At 42.3% G+C, this 18,011-nt stretch overlaps 1 protein-coding gene across 1 annotated transcript in view; it reads right to left on the bottom strand.

The window, feature by feature from the left end:
• The window catches only part of LOC126470081 (facilitated trehalose transporter Tret1-2 homolog), a 315,904-nt gene that overhangs the window by 158,848 nt on the left and 139,045 nt on the right, over positions 1-18,011 (bottom strand). The window contains exon 2 of the mRNA XM_050097592.1: positions 5,654-5,798. Within this exon, the coding sequence (XP_049953549.1) occupies positions 5,654-5,798 (145 nt within the window). The remainder of the gene's footprint in view (positions 1-5,653; positions 5,799-18,011) is intronic.

Here is an 18,011-nt window from a genome sequence, read left to right as displayed (position 1 = left end):
ATTTGTCCCTTTATCTGCAGTCTTTTTAAACGTTCCGTCAAGGTGACCAACAGTGGTTCTATGGCGATGACAAAAAATGCCATCAACATAGGGCATCCCTTCCTTACTGAACTGTTTATTGGAATAGACCACCTGTCGGACCGTGTGTTATGACCCTTGATGTACTACTCCGTAACAAATTCTGTGTTATGCTGATGAATTGCAGGGTAAACCACAGTGTCTGCATGATTTTGAATAGATAGAAGTGGTTCACTCTGTCAAAAGCTATTTCAAAATCTAAGCTTATGTAGCACATTTCATCTTGGAGGCGTCTTCGACAGACATTTTATCCATGTAGTCCGCTAGTGTTTGATATATGGATCTGCCTTTTCCGACACTCGTCTGGTGTGATCCAATGACGGTGTTCATCACAGTTTTCATCTTTACTGACAGAATACGGGTAAAAATTTTGTAATCGCTATTTAACAATGTAATCTGCCTTAAATTCCTTATGGTGTTATTACTTGCTCTCTGTCGTACTAATACAAAAGCCTTTTTCTAAATTTTTGAGGAATGTTCGTATCAGGCTTCATTAATTCGTTGCATATCGCATTCAGTTTCGTCTTCAGTTGTGGCCAGGAGACTTTATAATGTTCCATTTGGATACTGTCATATCGGGGAATTTGGTTTTTAGACCCTGAAACATAACACCTTCCAGCTCATTTTCTGTCACATCTGTAACGAGGTCGTCTATATCCGCAAAGCTAAGTCTGGTCGTCAAGTTGCTTCAAAACCGTCAGGTGCATTTGAGTCGATCGTTTTATTGGACATCAGTTCTGTGTAATGGTTCTGGATGGCATTTCTAATACAGTTTCACCGTGTTCAAATAGTGCCTTCGTGGGATTTTAGTTCAGGTAATATCTTTCTTCTTGCTCTTTCATTCTCGCGTATCAGGTGGCACATGGACGTCTCTTCATCTTTTGCCGTATTATCCATTCTAGCTCTGATTTTGAAGCCTTGTATCTGTTTCCGTTTTGAAATTAACATTTTGGTTAGCATTGTTTTAATTCTGGAGTAGTTTTCAATAACTATAGCATATCCCGTGAATATTTCATCATGGATTGCTGAATTTTTAGTTTAGTGCATTCTGTCCGCCATTTTATTGTCGAATCATACGTACTGAAATTAGCTTCACTTTCATTACACGCCTGAGTGAACCGCTGTCTACATTATGGATTTTCTATATGTGCAACATTGAATTTCCATTGTCCTTTACGTCGGTACGTTTCCTGTTTCTTCAAATTCAGTGTACAAATATAAGCTGCATGGTCTCAGAAGCTGGATGGCTAAATCTCAGTTTGTAAAATTTGGTGTTTGAGGTTATCTTATTCGGTCTAATCTACCTGTAGAGTGATTTGCCACGTGAGTTAAACCAGGCGACGCTCCAAACTTGTTCTCCCACATATCGATTGAAACAAAGTCCTTAGCTATGTGTCCTAGTTCCAGCGATTTGTTAAAATGTGGCGTCTGAGCTTTGACCTTAATTACAAAGCTAAAATCTCCCGCCAGGATTAGTTGGACCGCAAATAGCGGAACCATCTCTTCTTTAAAGAATTCCGCTCTGCGTATCAGAGCCACGTCACGGGTTGGCTATCACGTTGTAGCCAGGTATTTGTTCTAAATTGGTTCTGATACCTCCTGTAGCAACAGGACATCAGTGTCAGCAGCGTATAATTGGTCTTAGATGTTGTTAAGCTTGAGGGAACTTCAGATCTTATTTATATTTAATGTAGTAATTTTATATACTTTCAGATCACTCGCTTGTGGTTGTACTGTAGTGACGATGAATATTCTACATTTTAATTTACGTCACAGTCCTCTTCTTTATCATGTTCCTATGTACCTAGACTCGTATCTTCGACTGCCGCTTCAGTTGTCTTCGAAGGATATTCAGTAATTCTAGAATTCACTGGAATCTCCCTCATATCAGCGTCCATGTTTCCATCTTCTACCTCTGCTGCCTAGTCTCTGGTGGTAACAGCCTTTTACGTAAAACTGTGACGTTATTGCTGTTCTTGTAGCTGTCTTCTCAGTATCCTAGTTCGCCAATCTTCGATCCTTGGGGATTTAGCAGTTTTTTGACTCTCTTTGGTATCCGGAATTTCTTGTTGGGTTTGTGTTGACATGCGTTCGTCGGTTATTGCTCTTTGCTTTGTTGGAGGAAGTTTGTTCTGTTGACGAAGTCTGAGATTTTTATATAACTTCAATTATTTCAGTATCAGTTGACGGCTCTTCTTTTCTCTCAGGAATAGCCATAGGGGTCTCAGGGTGCTGCTGAATGCTATTTTCGGGACGGGGTTCTACATTATTTTCTCTAGTGGGTTGTTCGGTCATTTGACGAAGTGCCGCCGCTGCGTAAGTAGTGAACAAAATTGTCATCTCCGGAGGCTCCACTGTTTCTCCTGTTTGCAGCTGTGCAACTCGTCTATTGATGCACACGAAAATGATTTGGCGAATTGCAGATTGCTCACGTCCTTGGTTGGCCGCCATAATAACGAAATCTCTATATCCACAAACGTTAATGTATGACGGTATATGTCGTTGAAGGTCCATCTTCAGCTGCCTAACAAAGTTCAAAACTGGAAATTTATGGGCATATGACCATTTCTCGGCGAATTTAGATGGAACTTTCCCACTGGGGGCTATCACTATATTATTTGCTCCGCAGGAACTGCAAAAGGTAATTCATATATCCTAATAGTTCTAATAGCTATTCCTGTATGGTTAGCAGTAACCTCACCATCATTGTGATTGAACTGAAGCGAACGACCAGTGGATTCCACAACTTTCTCGTATGATCCGAAGATACATGACAAGTGAGAAATGATGTCTGATTGCATCTTCAGATCGAACTTTGACTTCTAGCCATGCTTGACTTTAAAAGACTTGGGTCGGGCAAAACACTGATCGGAAGTAAATTACATTGTGTCTTTTCTATTAAGTTTAGCCAACACTGATTGTTCTTTACAGAAGACTCAGACTACGGCGAAACGCTGGCGTAAAGCCGTCGGCACACGGACCGTGCTGTCGAACGTTAACGTTGAGCGTGCCGAGTTCAACGTGCTGCTGAACGCTCAGGAACGATGCGACTTGTGCATACGGTATGTGGGCACCAACGTGGTAAGTCCGCCCCGGTAGCTGAGTGGTCAGCGTGACAGACTGTCAATCCTAAGGGCCCGGGTTCGATTCCCGGCTGGGTCGGAAATTTTCTCCGCTCAGGGACTGGGTGTTGTGTTGTCCTAATCATCATCATTTCATCCCCATCGACACGCAGGTCGCCGAAGTGGCGTCAAATCGAAAGACCTGCACCAGGCGAACGGTCTACCCGACGGGAGGCCCTAGCCACACGACATTTCCATACCAACGTGGTATATGCGATTGCAACGCACTCCAGCGGCAGCTGAGGGATGTTTCTAGTTCGTAAATCACATTGTTTACTGAACGGGCGCGCGTAAAATTCCCACGTTAGCTCTATTAAAACGCACATTTCCTCCATTATCCACGAAAAGGAAAGTACCATGTCCAATCAATAAGGACACAGGCTTATAAAAGTTCCATTACAAACATTGCGGTACAAATTTGGAATACTTCTCCGCATAAGATAAACATTATTTTATCATTCCCACATTTTAGTAAAACCCCGTCAGTCTTACTTGATCACTGTTCCTACCCAGTAGCAGAATCTTTGCAACATATGAATTACGAAGTGTAAAAGAAAAAGGGGCAAAACATCTTTATACAAGTAGCGCAAGCTGTGCTGTAGATTAAGCCAATCGAACAAAGTCATCCCTCAAGAAAAGTTGAACTTATATTTACATAACATCAAATATTATAGTATATACTTATATTGAACTAATAATAAAGTATCAGAACCTAATAAAAACGCGAATGTTAGGATGAAAAAAAAAATAGAATGTGGCAACTATCACCCCAACACACAATTCAGTAGCAGATACTGACGCTTTTTTTTAAAATCTCATTTTGTTCGCTTTCGTTCGTTGTATCTGCTCGGGGCGGACGTCGCAAGACACCCGTTTCAGTTCGTAGTTGATCCATTAACTCAATCTTTTTATTACAGAGGGCAGCTAACTTTTTTTTGTTCGTTAGTGCTCGTTATATTTGTTCGGGGCGGACGTTCCATGAATCTTGTTTGAGTTCATTGTTCATCCATGATCTCAGTTTTTTTATTACAGAGGGCAGCTAACCCTCTGACCGAACACGCTGAGCTACCGTGCCGGCACGTTAGTCATTACACTATACCAACAACACGCCGAGTGTTTCTAATCATAGTATGTTACCCATTGCTGAAAACCTTAATCGTACATATGTTACTAATTTAAATTTAATTATAACAAATTGTACCAAGAACAATACGTTTTGGGTGAATTTTCACTGCGTCGCTGCCTTCAAATAGCCTACTCTTATAATACGCAAGTTACAATAATTCTTTTGCCACGAATATGATGTTTCTCATTATTTTATTGGAACGAATCAGGCAGGTAACAACGGGTTTGCCAGTGATTCTCAATTTGCTGGTGCTCAGAAACAGCATATATACATATAGGCATGAAATGAAATGCCAACATGGCGCCTCACAAGTCTGTACTGAAGGGGGACGGCCTATGTGTGTCGTAGGTGGCGTTGTGCCATCTCATTGGTCAACGCTCAGACGCACGCTCAGAGTATCTGACATGCCAGATATTGCTCTGCACGTTCGGAAAGACTCCACGCTATTACGTCATAAACTCGGCACGCTCAACGCTCAACGTTCGAATGCAAGGTCCGTGTGCCGACAGCTTTACGGTGTGGATGTGAACAAAGTCAGCCACTGCGCGAAGCACGACGGGATAATCACTCGCCACCACCGCTGCAGGTAGACTGACCACTCAGCCACAGAGGCGGACTTTCTGTCAGCAGTGTGTCATAAGTGTTTGACCACAAAGTTTTGATACAACCTGTATTTCAGTAAACTTAATTGCTAGACCTTGTCCTTGTCTCTTATGAACAGCCCTACGATAGATTGAAACATAACTTACAAATATAGCTCTCGAGCTGCCAGCGTCTGGCGTTGAGCGAGGCGATGGCGTGGCCGAAATTGAGCAGACAGATAGGAGTCGACAGCGGCAAGGGGAGTCGTTGTCAGAATAGCGCGTGTGTGGCTGTCAGTGTGCTCATTATTCACTGTTGCGATTACTGAAAGTATCTATTCCAAGAAAATTTTGTTATCTCCTATTTTTGTTACCGGTCTATCTAAGGAGGATTTAGTACCGTGTCGCCATTGTAGATATTCTTGTTATTACTGTTGTCATTGTTCCTCAAGCTATAGCTTTCGAACTTCAACTGAATGCATACATAAAACTGAACTCTGACTCAAAAAATACACTAAACTACCGGATACCAGTACAGACAAACGCCTTACCTCGTTCTATATTACTTCATAACCATGGAAATATTTTGCAGATTTCAAACATTAAAACATGTATTAAGTAACTAGACTGCTTTCAGAAACATTAGTAAAGTAATACATAATTAATAAATAAACTGAACAAACTGTTCATACATTACTAAAAATAATGAATTGTTTGACTTTATATGCTGTGGTATGGACAAATACCTGAGGTAACGCAGGCGCCGTTTCCACTTGTACTGTAGTTGGTTCATATACATTGTTGAGACTTTTCAACTCTTGGCAGTTGACAACAACCGCCTGCACTTCCACTTTCTGTGGGTCGGAAATGCAGCAGCTACGCTCATCATGTCTGCAACCAGATAAAGAGAAAATGCTTGTGAATTTGATAGATAATACACAGCGTGTAAAATAGCCTTTATAACAAAAATAAAGTGCATGTTCAACGAAGGCTACATGTTCCCAAAAGTACACTAGAAGGATATATTTTCACACTGTGTGCGTGAAGGCAAAATTTTAATGAAACTGTTGGGCAGCATTTCGGAATGTAATCACTCTCACGAATATTACATTGCTATGTGGCCCTTCTTTGTAATACACTGCGTGTTTCTTGAAACGAAGAAAGTATAAGCTGCTGTTATACATTCATATGTTTGCTCCAGAAACCACTGTACATTGTATAGGTAGGTACAGGGTGACAATTCTTGAACTATATGAAATAAAATCGTCATAACTTCTGAATGGTTTGTGTTAGGAGGTTCAAACTGCACGGTTGGCCGCGGGGCATGATGGGAATTAGTATGCTCAAGCGCACGCGCTTTATTCTCGTTGGCTATTTCCACGTGAAAATGTCACGGTACAGTGTCTGAGCGTACTCCTCCTTCCTTTCTCAAGTACTGGTGTACTGTGCAGCTTTCCAGTCTTTAGGTACGGATCTTTCGTCGAGCGAGCGGTTGTGTATGACTGCTAAGAATAAGTCTGTTGTATCAGTATACTCTTAAAGGAACCTAATTACTACTAGCGCTATCCGGAAAGTAAGTTCCGATCGGTCGCGAAATGGAAACTACTGTGAAAACCGGATGAAGCTTTGCATGGACGTGTTGGGCAATGACTCTAATACGCCCGTCGATCGCGTCACGTCGCTCTTTTAAGGCGTTAGCGCACTATGAGCACGTAAATATGCCTAGAAAATAGTGTCTCCCGCCAAGCACGAGGCCCCGGTGGTAAATTTACCCCGAAGCTATGCAGCCCATATCATATAACTGTCATGCGTATCTCCTTTCTAAACAATTCTCAGCCGCATTCTGCAGGGGCAATGAAGATGCTCCTGCAGCGTTTTCGCTGGGAAATGTTTGATCACTCACAATACAGCCCGTAATTGGCTCCCTCTGAGTTTCATCTTTCCTCACATGAATCAGTGCCTGTGAAGACAACATTCTGGCACGGACAGCGAGCTGTAGACCACTGTAGAGAATTGGCGGCAAGCACTGGCGGCTGCCTTCTATGACGAGAATATTGGAAAGTTGCTACAACGCTATTACGAATGTCGAAGTCGGAGCGTCAATTATGCAGATTAATTTGTAGAAGGTGTAGCTAACTGTTGCAAATAAAATATTTTTGCTTTTCACAGTGGTTTCCATTTTGTGCCCGATCGGAACTTACTTTCCGAACATCCCTTGTATATTGTATGGAACGGAAGACTTTCCTTTGTTAAGTGATTTAAGCTACTTCGTTATACCTAGGGTATCTGCTTCTAACGTACTAGTCTTGTCAGCTGTTCTTGGTTCTAAATCTGGAGTATTTACTCCGTCTCTCGCTCTGTGTGTAATTACTGCTTATGAGCTATGAATGTTCGGGATCCCGTTTTCATTTAGTTACAATGTAGTTGACTTGTCATGCCGAATACGCTGTTGAACTTGATTCAACGCCAAATGAAAGGCGCTATTGCGCAGGCGACCTTGCGTGACAAACGGCTGTGGGAACTGTCGTGACTGGCTACGGCCACGCTGTTGGCCTCCGCCACTCACACGGTTTGCATGCCATGTATGTTAAACGAAAAAAAAAAAATACTTTGCATTAACGATCCCACTACGATCTATATTATTGTCATTTCGAACACTCCCTACAATGGGGAGGTCGAAAAAACAACACTTCCAATGCTAGAGATATATTTAAAAAAAACGAAAATTCTGTTGCTAAGGACCAAATAATTTCATCGGGTCGTTGAACCCTAACCACCCTTTCCTTTTCAGTTTCGCAGAATAAAGGTTGGAGTCCACAGCAGCGAGTAGACGTAAGACGGAGAAAACACGTATGTCAATCTACATCTACATCTATACTCCGCAAGCCACCTGACGGTGTGTGTCGGAGGGTACTCTGAGTGCCTCTATCCCTTCTATTCCAGTCTCGTATTGTTCGTGGAAAGAAAGATTGTCGGTATGCCTCTGTGTGGGCTCTAATCTCTCTGATTTTATCCTCATGGTCTCTTCGCGAGATATATGCAGGAGGGAGCAATATACTGCTTGACTCCTCGGTGAAGGTATGTTCTCGAAACTTCAATAAAAGCCTGTACCGAGCTACTGAGCGTCTCTATTGCAGAGTCTTCCACTGGATTTTATCTATCATCTCCGTAACGCTTTCGCGATTACTAAATGATCCAGTAACGAAGCGCGCTGCTCTCCGTTGGATCTTCTCTATCTCCTCTATCAACCCTATCTGGTACGGATCCCACCCCGGTGAGCAGTATTCAAGCAGTGGGCGAACACGTGTACTATAACCTACTTCCTTTGTTTTCGGACTGCATTCCCTTAGGATTCTTCCAATGAATGTCAGTCTGGCATCTGCTTTACCGACGATTAATTTATGTGGTCATTCCATTTTAGATCACTCCTAATGCCTACTCCCAGATAATTTATGGAATTAACTGCTTCCAGTTGCTGACCTGCTATATTGTAGCTAAATGATAAAGGATCTTTCTTTCTATGTATTCGCAGCACATTGCACTTGTCTACATTGAGATTCAATTGCCATTCCCTGCACCATGCGTCAATTCGTTGCAGATCCTCCTGCATTTCAGCACAATTTTCCATTGTTACAACCTCTCGATATACTACAGCATCAACCGCAAAAAGCCTCGGTGAACTTCTGATGTTATCCACAAGGTCATTTATATATATTGTGAATAGCAACGGTCCTACGACACTCCCCTGCGGTACACCTGAAACCACTCTTACTTCGGAATACTTCTCTCCATTCAGAATGACATGCTGCGTTCTGTTATCTAGGAACTCTTCAATCCAATCACACAATTTGTCTGATAGTCCATACGCTCTTACTTTGTTCAATAAACGACTGTGGGGAACTGTATCGAACGCCTTGCGGAAGTCAAGAAACACGGCATCTACCTGGGAACCTGTGTCTATGGCTCTCCGAGTCTCGTGGGCGAATAGTGCAAGCTGGGTGTGACACGATCGTCTTTTTCGAAACCAATGCTGAATCCTACAGAGTAGGTTTCTAGTCTCCAGAAAAGGCATTATACTCGAACATAATACTTGTTCAAAATTCTACAACTGATGAACATCCCTTCTTGAAAATGGGGATGACCTGTGCCCTTTCCCAATCTTTTGGAACGCTACGCTCTTCTAGAGACCTACGGTATACCGCTGCAAGAAGGGGGGCGAGTTTCTTCGCGCACTCTGTGTAAAATCGAACTGGTATCCCATCAGGTCCAGCGGCCTTTCCTCTTTTGAGCGATTTTAATTCTTTTTCTAGCCCTCTGTCATCTAGTTCGATATCTACCATTGTGTCATCTGTGCGAGAATCTAGAGAAGGAACTACAGTGCAATCTTACTCTGTGAAACAGCTTTGGAAAAAGACATTTATTATTTCGGCCTTTAGTCTGTCATCTTCGGTTTCAGTACCATTTTGGTCACAGAGTGTCTGGACGTTTTGACATAAGACCAAAATTTCTTAGGATTTTCTGCCAAGTCAGTACATGGAACTTTACTTTCGAATTAGTTGAACGCATAGCCCTCCTCACACTACATTTCGCTTCGTGTGATTCTTGTTTGGTTGCAAGGCTTTAGCTATGTTTATGTTTGCTGTGAAGTTACCTTTGCTTCCGTAGCAATTTTCTAACTCGGTTGTTGTACCACGGTGGCTCTTCCCATCTCTTACGATCTTGCTTGGCACATACTCATCTAATGCATATTGTACGATGGTGTTGAACTTAGTCCACTGATCCTCAACACTATCTGTACTTGAGATAAAACTTTTGTGTTGAAAATATTGTAGGTGAGAGTGTTGTACCTGAAGGATAGTGTACCTACGAACACGTGATGCGTGATGTTTCCAGGTCGGTGTTTCTACCTAGTTACTGATTTTAGAATCACACAACGTAATGCGCACCAGAAACCGCCATAAACAGTTACCAGCATTTTCTACTGTCCCTGTTCTGAGAAATGAGGTTGTGTTTAGTGCAGCGTTTGTAAATACTACGAGTTCTACATATTTATGTGCTGTATAATATACTGAAGTTATTTGAGGATATTATTAATTCTTCAGTTACAGAGTTTTATAGTGAGTAAAATCTTGAATATTTTTTTAAACTACCGGCATAGCGTATGGACGATTAAGCCATATTCATCAGTCATGTACCACCTTTTACCTTGAAAAGGAATGTCTTCTACCACGGAAAACGTGATATTTGCAAATGAACTGAGTTTCATTAAAGTCTTAAAAAATTTTCCCCCTCATAAAAATGGAAATTTTTCTTAGTTGCCAGTAGTTCCTATTTCAAAATGTTTTTAAATTGTAAATGGTTTTTCATTATATTCATTCTTAATCAGATTTCATTTACTGATTATTAGCGTATAGTAGAGTAATAATGTAACGTATAGATTCTTAAATACAGTATTGACAAGATTTTCCTATAGTAACTTATTAAAATTTGAATAGAATTTATATACCTAGGTACATAACCATAACAGTTTTCCAGCTTCCTTTTTGAAGGATTTTTGCAATTTTAGAAAAAGACTGCCGTATACATAAAATGAATGCTATTATTGAAAATGGAATAAGAAAACACGCTGAAGAAAAGAAAATCGCTACAGCAAAAAATAATTACTGTAGAGTAATGAAATTTCGGGAATAAATTTATCTGTGTAACATATTTCAGTGATTAACACTGCAGGATCATAGTTTAATGTAAGCTCGAGATAGGCCATTTCAAATGTGAAATGCTATTACGTTAATAACCGGTGTAGCCGCCAGATTGTTGCATGCAAACATTCAAACCTGCATTCATTGTGTAGTGCAGGTGCCGGAAGTCAGTTTGTGGGATGGAGTTCCATGCCTATTGCACTTCGATGGTCAATGCAGGGACGGATAATGTTAGTTATGGATGACGCTAGAGTTGTCATTCGATGATGTTCCATAACTGGTCGATTGGAGACAGATCTGATGATCTGATGATCTGATGATGCAACATATCGACACCCTATAGAGCATGTTGGGTTACAATGGTCGCACGTGGGCGAGCGTTGTCCGGTTGGAAAACACCCCATGGAATGCTGCTCATGAATGGCAGCACAGCAGTTCGAATTACCAGACCGACGTACACATTTGCAGTCGGGGTGTATGAGATAACCACGAGAGTGCTCTTTCTGCCGTACGAAATCTCACCGCAGACCATAACTCGAGGTGTATGTCCAGCGTGTCTAGCACGCAGACAGGTTGGTTGCAGTCCCTCAGCCGGCTTTCTTCCAACCAACACACGGTCGTCACTGGCACCGAAGCAGAACCCTGTATCCATCAGGAAACACAACAGACCTCCGCCCTGCCCTCCAATAAGCTCTCGCTTGACACCACTGAAATTGCAAATGGTGGTACTTTGAGGTCAGTGGAATGCACGCTACAGGACGTCTGACGTAAAGTTCGTTGTGCCACTGTGGTGGCTACTGCTGCTCAAATTGCTGTTGCTGGCAGTACGATGCACCAGAACCATACGCCGAATACGATTGTCTTTCCTCTCGGTAGTGACACGTGTCCGTCTGGAGCAGGGTCTTCTTGCGAACATACAGTCCCGTGACCACTGTTGCCAGCGCGGGATTAGCCGAGCGGTCTTAGGCGCTGCAGTCATGGACTGTGTGGCTGGTCCCGGGGGAGGTTCGAGTCCTCACTCGGGCATGGGTGTGTGTGTTTGTCCTTAGCATAATTTAGGTTAAGTGGTGTGTAAGCTTAGGGACTGATGACCTTAGCAGTTAAGTCTCATAAGATTTCACACACATTTGAACATTTTTGAACTGTTGCCAGCGGTCATGCACAGTGCCTAAATTCCTGCCAAGTCTTTCTGCAATACCGCAGAAGGAACATCTATCTTCTCGTAGCCCTGTTGCACGACCTCTTTCAAACTCAGTCAGGTGTTGATAATGGCGTCTTTGTCAGCTTAAAACATTCAGGACAGTTACAGCGTGTCTTTTAAGCAAACCTGATTTGCATCCCCGTATTTGCGCTACTGGAGTCACTGTCATGCGACTGGCGCAAAAATTCAATAAACATCACCTGTTAGATGTAGAAACACGGCTATCAACTTTCGCTGATGTCGCAGAACTCCTCCTTGGTGTTGCGATTTTTTTTCCATCAGTGTATATTAAACTTCTATTACAGGCTTTCCTAGCAGGAGAAGTCTGTAAAGTGTTCCGAGGTGGAACACTCCTAATATTCAAAACATAATCGACCACAGGCATAGATACCGGAAACAAATGTTCACTGGACAGAATACTCGCTGCCCCCTTAAAAGAATTCATTCTTCACTTTGGTCGTCGGTAGTGTAGAACTTATACCAGGCGCTTATGTTAGCCTTCACAACGGACGTAAGTGTGTAAGTGCCAGTCAGTTATAGAGAAACAGCGCATTAAGATGGGTCGACATAGAGACTTGACAGAATCGCAGAAAGGAACTATCATTCAGACGTGCCCATGAGAACACTGTGAATGAAGTTGCCTGATTTGTTGGTGTATCAGTGCGGACTGTACAACGTTTCTAGAACGAGTGGTCTACCACTGGCAGCCATGTAACACGGCGTAGGAGCAGTGCTCGTAAAAGATCCTAACCGACAAATACTGGATATGAGTGTCGGGTCTTTTCAGTGACAGTTTCAAACGCGACTGGAATTACTGTTGTCAGTGAATCTAGGTCCATCTTAATCGGCTTCCGAGCGTTCGTTGTGAAGGGAACTGCATTCGATACATATTTGGAGTCAGTATCTCACGAAAGGCCATTACTCACAGCGACACACAAATATGCACATCTTCAGTGAGATAGTCAGTATGGAAACTGGACAGTAGCTGACTGGAGCCGTGTAGTGTAGTTGACAGGTCGGGATTTTGCTGTTTTTCAGATGTTGCAAGGGGTCGACTGCACTGACAGTCCAATGAGGTAATAATGTCGTGTGACTAGGGCCTCCCGTCGGGTAGACCGTTCGCCGGGTGCAAATCTTTCGATTTGACGCCACTTCGGCGACTTGCGCGTCTATGGGAATGAAATGATGATGGTCAGGACAACACAACACCCAGTCCCTCAGCGGAGAAAATCTACGACCCAGCCGGGAATCGAACCCGGGCCCTTAGGATTGACATTCTGTCGCGCTGACCACGCAGCTACCGGGGGCGGACGTCCAATGAGGTGTTCAGCCCGTAGTGTGTGGAGAGTGTAGATCAGGCCAGACGTGGTTCTGTTATGTTTTGGCGCTGGTTTTCTCACCACGATTAGCACCGAGACCATCATGTTACCATGAACATGAACCAGGATGTTTGTTTCAACAGTCTTGGTGACCAAGTATCTTGTACAATATTATGACGAGCATGGTGTTGGCATACCCATCTTCCAAGAAGTAAACTGACAATATCCATGTGTACAGGCCGCTTGCTTACGTCAATGCTCAGACGATGAAACGCAGCAAACAACATTCCTAAAATTTGGCATCTAATAAAAAGATGGCTTGAACTGGATATGGCATACTGAACAAACTTGCAGCCTCTCCCTTGCGGAGTTGACGCTAGACGTTGTGTTACGCGGTATTAGCATGATGTCGCCTTTCAAAAAATGGCTCTGAGCACTACGGGACTTAACTTCTGAGGTCATCAGTCACCTAGAACTTAGAACTACTTAAACCTAACTAACCTAAGGACATCACACACATCCATGCCCGAGGCAGGATTCTAAGCTGCGACCGTAGCGGTCGTGCTGTTCCAGACTGTAGCGCCTAGAACCGCTCGGCCACTCCGGCCGGCGATGTCGCCTTTGGGTGGCTTTCTTTCTTCCGGTGTACTTAACGTAAATAATGCCATTGAAGCCTTAAATCTGAATAACATGATTGTTTCAGAGATATAATAAGTGTGACAAAATAAATTATAGTTGTAAAAAGTCGTGTAAGTATCCTCAATACCTCTTACAACATCTATAGCAAAATAATAAACGGAAGACTAGGAAATATCTCGGATATAATTTTAACGGAGGAGGAAGCATGTTTCCGAAAGTGAAGATCATACATGGACGACGTTTTTGTACTGAAACAGGTGATTCAAAAAAGACGAGAATTTAATCTGGATACTCACCTAGCATTTGTGAATTATGAAAAATGATTTGACAGAATTCACAGAGACAAACTATTGGCAATAATCTAAAAAAGAGAAATCCCTAAACATATGATCCAAGTCACAAAAGGCCTATAAATGAACACTAGAATTACAAATGACCCGGTTAAAGATATAACACCTGAGATACAAACAAATCAAGGTGTAAAATAATGGTTCAGCTTGTCATCAACATTATTCAATATCTATACAGATGACACGATCAGTGAATGAATAAAAAATAGACCACCATTAGGCATAAATGCTTGGAGAGTTACATAAACTAGTTACTCGCGGATGATCATGTTTTCGTACAAGATAGCGAAGATAAATCACAAATAGCATTACATAAGCTAAACGAGATAAGTGTAAGCTACAATCTGACTATATCCATAAATAAAACGAAAACAGCGGCCTTTTAGATATTCACTCAGTATGACCAAAATAGTCCTCAATAATAAACCGCTAGAACAAGTAGCCCATTTCAAGTACTTACGAAGTGTCATATCGTGTGATCAAGATACGGATGTACAGAAAAAAATTAACACTTACTAGCATATATGTGGGACAATAAGAAGAACAATTAAGCCTAAAACAAAAAAGGAGACACAACTGAAATGTCATGGCAACTCCTACTTTCTTTGGGGCAGAAAGTTGGACACCGAGAAATAAAGATTTACGGCAACTAGAAACATCAGAAATGGAATTTCTAAGAAACTGTGAAAGGCTTCAAAAGGCAATCCAGTATAAAGGAAAATGGAGGGAACGTGTAATCCGTATGTCACCACACGGAATTCCTAAACTAGCAATTGATTATAAACCATGAGGCAAGAGAACTGGGAAGACAGAGGATGAGATGGTGAGACCGGAACTGGCCCTAGACCTAACCCTTGAGTGGCAGAAGAACAAGAAAATTGGTTCTCTTCGGAGAACACAAAGAACTATTCGTGGCTGTAGTTCACATAGAAACTCAGTCTGCATAGTTAGTCGTGTCAGGTAGGTTTCGTTTTTATGACTGTCCTTCGTTATAACTTTTCGTCGATATAAGTGGAGAAACATGGCTGAACATAATTTCACATAACTGAAGAATATCGAGTGTAATGAAACGTTCACAAAAAGTAATGCGTGACAAACACGTTTGCCAGCAAATTAACTGTCGTGCAAGGATTCAACTAAATGATCGCGAAAGATTTACAAATCTCCAGGCATGTTGTTGTAAATGTCACACACTCTCTCCTAGCAAAGGACGCCTCTCGGCTAGAAAAAATGGCTATGAGCACTATGGGACTTAACATCTGTGGTCATCAGTCCCCTAGAACTTAGAACTACTTAAACCTACCTAACCTAAGGACATCACACACATTCATGCCCGAGGCAGGATTCGAACCTGCGACAGTAGCAGTCGCGCGGTTCCTGACTGAGCGCCTAGAACCGCTAGACCACCGCGGCCGGCTCTCGGCTAGAACAGGAATTTGTTTTCAAATATTTGTATCCAGAGACATCTCACATATCTAACCACGCCTGCGACAGATCGTGATTGTGTTGCTCTTTGTTTGTACACAACACCGCTTGCAGTCTTGAAGAGGCGGGAGATGTTGGAGATTGGGGGGGGGGGGGGGGGGCAACACGCCTGCCAGTCGGTTACCTCAGCAAGTAGTTGACGCGTTTAGAATATGTGTGTTAGTATTGTCATACATATGCAGCAAAGATGAACAAAACCGTTAATGTTGGAAACGTATTAAATATGTTGCATCCAAGTTACTCGTAAGAAGGCGTTAGCCAACAGGAGACGTTGTAGGACAGTATGATCACACTTCCGAAATGTATTTTGTGGATCTGATTATTCAGTAACATGAATATTCATTTGACTGCTCAACTGAAGATACATTGGATAGGCTAGTCGATGAAGAAAACGTGTTTATGGACGACAACGAGATTAATAGTGATCAAGATTGTGTGCTAGTGACAGTGGCGGAAAGAGTACTCCTCAAAGAGAAGCTGTCAGCTCTCGTGACAATGAACCTTCACTAGAAAAGAAATCCAGTACTGTTAGTATCTTAACCAGATTTTAGGAAGAACGTCTTGAACGTATTTATGGTGATTATCATACACCTCCACCTAAAGTTGCGACCTACAGTTCGTTATTGAAGACACATCCATCCAGAAAAAGCAGATCGAACATCAAAGTAATATATGACTACGTGGAAAAAAATGTAACGAACATCTATTTCAAGAAAACAAAGGAAACAAAGAACGGAAATTAAAACAACACATTGTATCCCAATCTGACATGGCTAGGAATGAAGGAAAATGATGCCATTACTGGTATCTGAAATTTTGAGCAATGCTAGTGACAGTGGGAACATAAAGCTTAAATGTTCTGCAGCTGTCATAGCACTTCTCAATGAAGAATACAGAATGTGCCTTAGACATATCACTACTTTCATGACAGCTAGAGATGACCAAGATATTCGCCAGTTTCGGACTCGTTTTGTTGAAGGAGTAAGCCAGAAAACTGCAAGGTTCCAGATACGGCCACACTCTACTTGGAACACTGATCAACGTGGATTTAATTATGAACTGAACTAACTTCTGGTGAGACACTATATAAAAAAGGGAAAAAATCAGCAGTTGCCTTGGTTCACTCTGCACGCATTACAACTCATAGTTATACTCGTACAATACATCTACATCTACATCTACATTTATACTCCGCAAGCCACCCAACGGTGTGTGGCGGAGGGCACTTTACGTGCCACTGTCATTACCTCCCTTTCATGTTCCAGTTGCGTATGGTTCGCGGGAAGAACGACTGTCTGAAAGCCTCCGAGCGCGCTCTAATCTCTCTAATTTTACATTCGTGATCTCCTCGGGAGGTATAAGTAGGGGGAAGCAATATATTCGATACCTCATCCAGAAACGCACCCTCTCGAAACCTGGACAGCAAGCTACACCGCGATGCAGAGCGCCTCTCTTGCAGAGTCTGCCACTTGAGTTTATTAAACATCTCCGTAACGCTATCACGGTTACCAAATAACTCTGTGACGAAACGCGCCGCTCTTCTTTGGATCTTCTCTATCTCCTCCGTCAGACCGATCTGGTACGGATCCCACACTGATGAGCAATACTCAAGTATAGGTCGAACGAGTGTTTTGTAAGCCACCTCCTTTGTTGATGGACTACATTTTCTAAGCACTCTCCCAATGAATCTCAACCTGGTACCCGCCTTACCAAAAATTAATTTTATATGATCATTCCACTTCAAATCGTTCCGCACGCATACTCCCAGATATTTTACAGAAGTAACTGCTACCAGTGTTTGTTCCGCTATCATATAATCATACAATAAAGGATCCTTCTTTCTGTGTATTTGTAATACATTACATTTGTCTATGTTAAGGGTCAGTTGCCACTCCCTGCACCAAGTGCCTATCCGCTGCAGATCTTCCTGCATTTCGCTACAATTTTCTAATGCTGCAACTTCTCTGTATACTACAGCATCATCCGCGAAAAGCCGCATGGAACTTCCGACACTATCTACTAGGTCATTTATATATATTGTGAAAAGCAATGGTCCCATAACACTCCCCTGTGGCACGCCAGAGGTTACTTTAACGTCTGTAGACGTCTCTCCATTGAGAACAACATGCTGTGTTCTGTTTGCTAAAAACTCTTCAATCCAGCCACACAACTGGTCTGATATTCCGTAGGCTCTTACTTTGTTTATCAGGCGACAGTGCGGAACTGTATCGAACGCCTTCCGGAAGTCAAGAAAAATAGCATCTACCTGGGAGCCTGTATCTAATATTTTCTGGGTCTCATGAACAAATAAAGCGAGTTGGGTCTCACACGATCGCTGTTTCCGGAATCCATGTTGATTCCTACATAGTAGATTCTGGGTTTCCAAAAACGACATGATACTCGAGCAAAAA

Source organism: Schistocerca serialis, chromosome 3 (genome assembly GCF_023864345.2).
Source record: "Schistocerca serialis cubense isolate TAMUIC-IGC-003099 chromosome 3, iqSchSeri2.2, whole genome shotgun sequence".
NCBI classification, from domain to species: Eukaryota; Metazoa; Arthropoda; class Insecta; order Orthoptera; family Acrididae; genus Schistocerca; species Schistocerca serialis.
Note: the sequence above shows the minus strand (reverse complement) of the source record. Positions and strands in the feature narration are given on the sequence as shown.